The sequence below is a fragment of the Lolium rigidum genome, chromosome 3 (genome assembly GCF_022539505.1).
Source record: "Lolium rigidum isolate FL_2022 chromosome 3, APGP_CSIRO_Lrig_0.1, whole genome shotgun sequence".
Lineage (NCBI taxonomy): Eukaryota > Viridiplantae > Streptophyta > Magnoliopsida > Poales > Poaceae > Lolium > Lolium rigidum.
The window spans coordinates 17991133-18000324 of NC_061510.1; the positions used below are offsets into that span (position 1 = coordinate 17991133).

General features: G+C 47.0%; 1 protein-coding gene across 1 annotated transcript; it reads right to left on the reverse strand.

Moving 5' to 3' along the window:
* Nucleotides 1-5422: 5422 nt before the first annotated feature.
* On the reverse strand, nt 5423-7074 carry LOC124694883 (short-chain dehydrogenase TIC 32 B, chloroplastic-like). The gene is made up of 4 exons (XM_047227812.1): nt 6719-7074; nt 6359-6598; nt 5970-6186; nt 5423-5775 (listed from the first exon to the last, which is right to left on the reverse strand). Exons 1-4 carry the CDS (start codon nt 7072-7074, stop codon nt 5560-5562), a joined length of 1029 nt encoding a protein of 342 aa, XP_047083768.1. The 3' UTR covers nt 5423-5559.
* Nucleotides 7075-9192: the final 2118 nt, after the last annotated feature.

Consider the following 9192-nt stretch of genomic DNA (forward strand, 5'->3'; position numbering starts at 1 on the left):
TTGGATTACTCGCGCAGAAACAGATTTCTTTGTTGTCACGAATCTGGGCCTAATTCTCTGTAGGTAACTCAGAAAATTATGCCAATTTACGTGAGTGATCCTCAGATATGTACGCAACTTTCATTCAATTTGGGCATTTTCATTTGAGCAAGTCTGGTGCCACTTTAAAATTCTTCTTTACGAACTGTTCTGTTTTGACAGATTCTGCCTTTTATTTCGCATTGCCTTTTTTGCTATGTTGGATGAATTTCTTTGTTCCATTAATGTCCAGTAGCTTTGTGCAATGTCCAGAAGTGTTAAGAATTATTATGTCACCTCTGAACATGTAAATTTTTATTGTGCACTAACCCTCTAATGAGTTGTTTTGAGTTTGGTGTGGAGGAAGTTTTCAAGGATCAAGAGAGGGAGATGATACAATATGATCAAGGAGAGTGAAAGCTCTAAGCTTGGGGATGCCCCGGTGGTTCACCCCTGCATATTTTAAGAAGACTCAAGCGTCTAAGCTTGGGGATGCCCAAGGCATCCCCTTCTTCATCGACAACATTATCAGGTTCCTCCCCTGAAACTATATTTTTATTCCATCACATCTTATGTGCTTTGCTTGGAGCGTCATTTTGTTTTTGTTTTGTTTGAATAAAATGGATCCTAGCATTCATTGTGTGGGAGAGAAACACGCTCCGCTGTTGCATATGGACAAATATGTCCTTATGCTTTACTCATAGTATTCATGGCGAAGGTTGAATCTTCTTCGTTAAATTATTATATGGTTGGAATCGGGAAATGCTACATGTAGTAATTCTAAAATGTCTTGAATAATTTGATACTTGGCAATTGTTGTGCTCATGTTTAAGCTCTTGCATCATATACTTTGCACCCATTAATGAAGAAATACATAGAGCTTGCTAAAATTTGGTTTGCATATTTGGTCTCTCTAAAGTCTAGATAATTTCTAGTATTGAGTTTTGAACAACAAGGAAGACGGTGTAGAGTCTTATAATATTTACAATATGTCTTTTATGTAAGTTTTGCTGCACCGGTTCATCCTTGTGTTTGTTTCAAATAACTTTGCTAGCCTAAACCTTGTATCGAGAGGGAATACTTCTCATGCATCCAAAATCCTTGAGCCAACCACTATGCCATTTGTGTCCACCATACCTACCTACTACATGGTATTTCTCCGCCATTCCAAAGTAAATTGCTTGAGTGCTACCTTTAAATTTCCATCATTCGCCTTTGCAATATATAGCTCATGGGACAAAATAGCCTTAAAAACTATTGTGGTATTGAATATGTACTTATGCACTTTATCTCTTATTAAGTTGCTTGTTGTGCGATAACCATGTTCCTGGGGACGCCATCAACTCTTTGTTGAATATCATGTGAGTTGCTATGCATGTTCGTCTTGTCTGAAGTAAGGGCGGTTTTCACAATCAAATGGTTTGAGTATGCATACTTGTTAGAGAAGAACATTGGGCCGCTAACTAAAGCCATGAATCATGGTGGAAGTTTCAGTTTGGACATAAAACCTCAATCTCTTATGAGAATATTATCTCGTTGTTGAATGCTTAAGCATTAAAAGTGGAGTCCATTATCCGTTGTCTATGTTGTCCCGGTATGGGTGTCTAAGTTGAAGAATGATCAAAAGCGAGAAATCCAAATGCGAACTTTCTCCTTAGACCCTTGTACAGGCGGCATAGAGGTACCCCTTTGTGACACTTGGTTGAAACATATGTTATGCAATGATAATTCGTGTTAATCCGAGCTAATTAGGACAAGGTGCGTGCACTACTAGTATACTATGCATGAGGCTTGCAACTTGTAAGATATAATTTACATGATACATATGCTTTATTACTACCGTTGACAAAATTGTTCCATGTTTTCAAAATAAAAGCTCTAGCACAAATATAGCAATCGATGCTTTCCTCTTTGAAGGACCTTTCTTTTACTTTTATGTTGAGTCAGTTCACCTATTTCTCTCCACCTCAAGAAGCAAACACTTGTGTGAACTGTGCATTGATTCCTACATACTTGCATATTGCACTTGTTATATTGCTTTACATTGACACTATCCATGATATATACATGTTATAAGTTGAAAGCAACCGCTGAATCTTAATCTTCCTTTGTGTTGCTTCAATACCTTTACTTTGATTTATTGCTTTATGAGTTAACTCTTATGCAAGACTTATTGATGCTTGTCTTGAAGTACTATTCACGAAAAGTCTTTGCTTTATGATTCATTTGTTTACTCATGTCATTACCATTGTTTTGATCGCTGCATTCATTACATATGCTTACAATAGTATGATCAAGGTTATGATGGCATGTCACTCCAGAAATTATCTTTGTTATCGTTTACCGCTCGGGACGAGCGAGAACTAAGTTTGGGGATGCTGATACGTCTCCGACGTATCGATAATTTCTTATGTTCCATGCCACATTATTGATGATATCTACATGTTTTATGCATACTTTATGTCATATTTATGCATTTTCCGGCACTAACCTATTAACGAGATGCCGAAGAGCGAGTTGCTGTTTTATGCTGTTTTTGGTTTCAGAAATCCTACAAAGGAAATATTCTCGGAATTGGACGAAATCAACGCCCAGGGGCCTATTTTTACACGAAGCTTCCAGAAGACAGGAGGGGAGACGAAGTGGGGCCACGGGGCGCCGCCACACTAGGGCGGCGCGGCCAGCATAGGGCCCGCGCGGCCTCGTTGTGTGGGGCCCCGTGACGCCCTTTGACCTGCCCTTCCGCCTACTTAAAGCCTCCGCCGCGAAACCCCCGCATCGAGAGCCACGATACGGAAAATCTTACCGAGACGCCGCCGCCGCCAATCCCATCTTGGGGGATTCGGGAGATCGCCTCCGGCACCCCGCCGGAGAGGGGAATCATCTCCCGGAGGACTCTTCACCGCCATGGTCGCCTCCGGAGTGATGAGTGAGTAGTTCACCCCTGGACTATGGGTCCATAGCGGTAGCTAGATGGTCGTCTTCTCCTTATGTGCTTCATTGTTGGATCTTGTGAGCTGCCTAACATGATCAAGATCATCTATCCGTAATGCTATATGTTGTGTTTGTCGGGATCCGATGGATAGAGAATACTATGTTATGTTGATTATCAATCTATTACCTATGTGTTGTTTATGATCTTGCATGCTCTCCGTTATTAGTAGAGGCTCGGCCAAGTTTTTGCTCTTAACTCCAAGAGGGAGTATTTATGCTCGATAGTGGGTTCATGCCTCCATTAAATCTGGGACAGTGACAGAAAGTTCTAAGGTTGTGGATGTGCTGTTGCCACTAGGGATAAAACATTGATGCTATATCCGAGGATATAGTTATTGATTACATTACGCACCATACTTAATGCAATTGTCTGTTGTTTACAACTTAATATTGGAAGGGGTTCGGATGATAACCTGAAGGTGGACTTTTTAGGCATAGATGCATGCTGGATAGCGGTCTATGTACTTTGTCGTAATGCCCAATTAAATCTCACTATACTTATCATATCATGTATGTGCATTGTCATGCCCTCTCTATTTGTCAATTGCCCGACCGTAATTTGTTCACCCAACATGCTATTTATCTTATGGGAGAGACACCTCTAGTGAACTGTGGACCCCGGTCCTATTCTTTTACATTGAATACAATCTGCTGCAATACTTGTTTTACTGTTCTTCGCAAACAATCATCATCCACACTATACATCTAATCCTTTGTTACAGCAAGCCGGTGAGATTGACAACCTCACTGTTTCGTTGGGGCAAAGTACTTTGGTTGTGTTGTGCATGTTCCACGTTGGCGCCGGAATCCCTGGTGTTGCGCCGCACTACATCCAGCCGCCATCAACCTTCAACGTGCTTCTTGGCTCCTACTGGTTCGATAAACCTTGGTTTCTTACTGAGGGAAAACTTGCTGCTGTGTGCATCATACCTTCCTCTTGGGGTTCCCAACGGACGTGTGTATTACACGCCATCAACGAGCAACACCGGACAACGAATAAACCGATACTGCCTAGATCGCAAGATGCGATCTAGCCAGCATGACGCTTACCCGGAAGAAACCCTCGAAACAAGGGGTGGCGATGCGCCTAGATTGTGTTTGTTGTGAACGTGATCGTCCTCCTTTCTCAATAACCCTAGGTACATATTTATAGTCCGTGGACTTTCTATCTTTGGAATAAACCTAACTGTGTACGAACCAAACTCTATCTCTTAATTCTAAACTAAAATGCGATCTACCATAATGTACGGATACACGGGCAATCTAGCCCAAACTTTCGCACGAGGCCGCTTGATAAACACTTCATGTGCATATCTTCCAAGCCCATCTCAATCACGGCCCATCTTCTGATTTGGCTAAAATCTAGTGATAACACAATTACTCACAATTCACGCTGCTCCCTAATCCCCCCACCTCCTTCTTGTCTATCCGCCGGAACATTCTCGCTGCCAACGGATTCGGCCGCGGCAGCCTCACAGCTGTGGAGGCATGGGCGCTGTACGGGGCGTGCTAATCTCTACTAATGGACGTGCGCCTACCGAGCAGCGGCGGTTCACGTCGTGGAACAAGGACGGGCGCACCCATTTCTGGCGTTCACCCTCCTCCCAATGTTCGTCATCAGGGCCGGCGCACACGATCCGTCCTCCTCGTATCGTGTCTCCTCTGTTCCCATGCCGAAGCGCGAGGTGAAGGAGTACGAGACTCCGACGCCTAGGCGCGGACGTCGAGCAGTGGCATCAACATTATGATCCGCGATCTATTCCCACAACAGCATCAGTGCACCAGCCTTCTCCGCCCGAAGCCGGAGGTGAAAGAAGAGGAGGAGGTGGCGTCGCTCCTCCGCAAGCTGCGATGACCTCGACAACATGTCGAGATACAACGCCGTCTACATGTCACTGAATGACCGCAAAGCCTCAACGCGGAATATCGAGGACGCGATCTCCTTGTCCATTTGCAAGAGCGGTATGTCGCTCGTCGACCTCACGCGCGACGACGATGATGCTGGCTCCAACAGTGCGGTGAGGGCGAACCTGCCAACCCTCGTGGTAAGCTGGACGTCGTGATCGATGACATCTATAAATTCTTTCAATACTATGACCGCTCCGAACGCCGTGAGGGCTGTAAATTTATTTTTATGTTTAAATTTGACCAGATTTCATTCAAACCCTTATAATATATAACAAATTTGAAAGAATTGAGTGTTAATTTTTATAAATTTCTTTTTAGGGATGCTACTACAAACAGCCCAAAAGCAGCACCACGCGACGATGTCTCTCAAACTTTCAATCCGACGTTTTTGCAAGACACAGTTTGGTAGACGATTCAAGATAGCCTAATAATAATAATAATATAGTAGGTATATATAATGCACATCGATCTCACAGTCCCAGCCCTTGCAGATGCTCTTCACTCTGTGACACCATCACTAATTGGCTACTACCACTACTAATGTATTGTATTTGCATGTTACATCTCGCACGGAGCAGAACAAACAAGAGACAAAAGTATTATGTTTATACGGTTGATACAGAGATAAGTACTCTGCAGTCAGATGTTCCTGTCTGGCTGTAGCACGGGAATACCACCGCCTTGCTGGGTTATGCCGCCGGAGATCATGGCCTCCGACGCCTGCCAGAGGCGCGCGGCCTCTCGTCGGCTGGTAGCTGCCGGCGACGGCTGCGCCTCGTTGCAGTCGGCGAAGTAGCGGCCCGAGACTCCGGCCAGCCTCGGGTGCGCCGCCGCGTAGCAGGTGGTCGCCGCAGCCTGCATGTTACGTAGACGTGAGTGAGGTGAGGAGCTAGCGGCGCATTAACTGCGGCAAGATAGCAAAGCCTTCCCCTCCGGCGCAGGCAGGGCGGGGCAGAGAGAGATAGAGACAAGGCACGGAACAGGACACATGGAGAGCTAGGGCCAGAATGGATTATAATTAGAGTGAGATAGGGTGGGTTGATTAGCACCTGTGGGATTGTCTTGAGCAGCTTGGACAGCAGCACGAACACCAGATCTGTGACGATGCCCTCCCGGTCGCGGTTGAGTCTAGTCCTGACGATGCCGGGGTGGACGCAGTTCACGGTGATGTCGGCGCCCATCTCCCGGAGCTGGACGGCGAGCTCCTTGGTGTGCAGCACGTTGGCGAGCTTCGACACCGCGTACGCCTGCGTCGCGTCGTAGGCTCTGTAGACGTGCGTACGTGCACATGCACATGCCAAAGTTAATTTCTCCGCCGGCCGACCGATTAAACAACGGCGATCAGGCAAGGTGATAAAACAAATTAATGGCGCGCGCGTACTGTCAACCGAGTTAGGTGAAGGATCGGTGAACTCAAGAAGGTGGCAAAGATGCTTACATCTTGCGGCGGGTGACTTGGCTGAGGTAGTCCGCCCAGTCGCCGGAGAACCAGCTGTGGACGCTGGAGGAGACGTTGACGATGCGCCCCTGCACGCCCGTCGCCGCCGCTGTCTCCGCCATCCTCCCCAGCAGCAGCTTGGTGAGCAGGAAGTGGCCCAGGTAGTTGGTGGCGAAGGTCATCTCCACGCCGTCCTCCGACAGCGCCAGTTGCCCGTGCGAGAACTTGCCCGCGTTGTTTCTGCATGCGAGAACCAGCAGGTCCGTCGTTAGTCAGTCAGCAAGGGAGGAATTAACATGGCAGCTAAACCACCCGACCGAGAGCGACGAAGAGAATGCAAGGAAAGCGACGGTGGCGTACATGAGGAGGTGGAGGGGCAGGCCGAGCGCGAGGAACCGGTCGGCGAAGGCGCGCACGGAGGCGAGGGAGCTGAGGTCGAGATGGAGCACGAGGACGTCGGCGCCGGGGAACTCGCCGAGGATGCGCGCGCGCATGTCCTCGGCGGCCTTGACGTTCCGCGCCGGGATGACCACCCGAGCCCCGCGCTTCGCCAGCACGCGGGCCGTCTCTGCCCCGATCCCCGACGTCGCGCCGGTGATGATCGCGGTGAGGGAGCTGAGGTCCGGGCACGCGGAGGTCACCTCGTCGGCGGTGCTCTTGGAGCCGAACCCGCTCGCGCCCGGGGAGCCAAGAAGGTACCTGGCCGCCTGCAGCATCTCCGCACCCTGCCACCTCAGGCCGCCGCGCCGCGTCTACGCTGGCGCTAGCTCGCCTGAGAAAGGAAAAGAGCGAAGGAGCTAGTAGGATGAGGAGGAGGAAGTTAAGGCGCCGGGCGGCGCGCATTTATATGAAGCTCGAGGACCTCGAGTAGCCGATCTATCTACTACAAGTACGCTGCGAAAAGGCCACGGAGCTAATTAATTCTTCTTCTCCCGGAATGGATCGCATTGACTGCGCCCAAACCGTGCGACCGACCGGCCGAGGCTGCAAAGGCGCTGCCAGGACGGTGGCCGGCGACTCGTGTCGTCGTTCCGTGTCATCAGCCGATCGGCGCCGCCCGTTTCGGCCTCACTTCATCCTACCAGTATCCCTCAGACGGCGTCCGGCAACTGCTCGCCAGAAAATTATTTGGAAACGTCGGCTAAACTGTTGCCGTTTGAGGTAAAGCCATCCGCATCCGCGTCTCCTAAACTTTTTTTGTTTTTGTTTAGGTTGCTCACCACATACACCATGTGGTCGCCTCTCCCAAACTGAGCCTCTAGTTTATTTAAGTCTAAATTATGTAATTCAAAACAGAATAGAGTATTTTATAATAATTTAAAGCAAGTAATTTCAGTAGCTTACACACCAAATTAAATAGTTTATTACAATAATTAAAAATAAATAAAATTAAGCAATACAATAATGCAAGAGACACATCAAGCGGTGTTTCATTTCCTCTACAACAAATGCTCCAGATCATCGCAAAGTGGCAAATGAACCTGCCCGTCACGAATTTCTTGATGTGTGCCAACGAAAGCTCCAAATTTGGCCGCTACCTCGTGATAAATAGGCCCCTGACTCTGAAAGGTCGCATCGTAGCCTTGGAATCATCCTGCTCACTGTCGATGATCATGCTATGCATGCAGTAAATCATCACCTCCCACATCTGAGAATTAAACAAGAATACCTGATAATAGCAAAATTAACAAGCTAGCAACATACGGAATGCCCGCCTTACATCCTTCGCACAGGTTTCCTAGCACTATGAACACCAGGGCATCTTCTTATTAAAAGGGTGGAGATTATAGTCACAAATGTGGTCTATGGAGTATAAATGCCATGAGCCAAGCAATATTGTTTTCACGTGTGATCATTGATCTCATAGTTGATCACATGGACATGGTCTTCGGCAAGTCTACGAAAAATCTGTGAGCGCTGGAGCACATTGACGCTATTTTGTGATCCAGTCATATATAAAAAAATGCCAAATCCATATATGATAATCAGCAAGAGCTTCAAGTACGATACTGTACTCTCTAGCGTAAACGTGTACATCCTGTATCAACCAAGTGGATAATTCTACAATCTCAATGAATGCAGCCGATGCTTCATGCTTGCAAGCATACGTGAAAATACCCTCGGCAGTAGCGCCAGATATGACAATTTCACCGTATCTTTCTTGCCGTGTGTCTCTCAAATCTCGATCGACTTGCTGAGTATATTTTTCCTCAATAAATACGGATCGTGCATGCTCTGACGCGCACGTGTGCCTTAATTTGTTTCCGTGTCCTGACGGAGGCATTTTGGCCGAGTGCGGACGGGCGGGCCGTGGACGGCTTTACAGTTGTGTGTACATACTGCAAACAGTATTTGCAAATCTACGTACGCGCGCGGCGGCTCATAACGACGGTTGATCGGTGCCAGGAGGAGGGCCCAGGAAGAATAAGGTCAAGTCAATAGGCGAGAAAATACTTGTACAAGCTTGTTTCCATGTGGCCGTCTGTTAGGTCCACCTGGTTGCTCACCTAAAACCACATGATTGCTTCTTCAGGCCTGTCTATCTTTAAAACCGGAGCAGGAATATCAGTATTATTAGTAGGAGAGTACAAGTGTATACGTTTGAGATTGTCTATTTTCGACACAAACTGGAAATGTGAAAGATGGAGCTGAGATATGGCGCTTATGCTGTCAGCCTGTCACACATCATTCATATACTACCTCCACCCAAAAATAAAGAGTCTCAGTTTTTCATATAAATCTACGACTAGAATATGTTTAGATACTTTCGTATCTAGGGAAAACTAATACACTTTTACGCGTTGGAGATTTTTGGTTTCCAACCACTAGTTTTT

Coding starts and splice junctions, on each gene's coding strand:
- LOC124694883 (XM_047227812.1), bottom strand. CDS start 7,074: ATGCTGCAGGCGGCCAGGTACCTTCTTGGCTCCCCGGGCGCGAGCGGG. Junction 6,599..6,718: donor CTGCCCCTCCACCTCCTCAT/GTACGCCACCGT, acceptor TCTCGCATGCAG/AAACAACGCGGGCAAGTTCT. Junction 6,187..6,358: donor CAAGTCACCCGCCGCAAGAT/GTAAGCATCTTT, acceptor GCACGTCTACAG/AGCCTACGACGCGACGCAGG.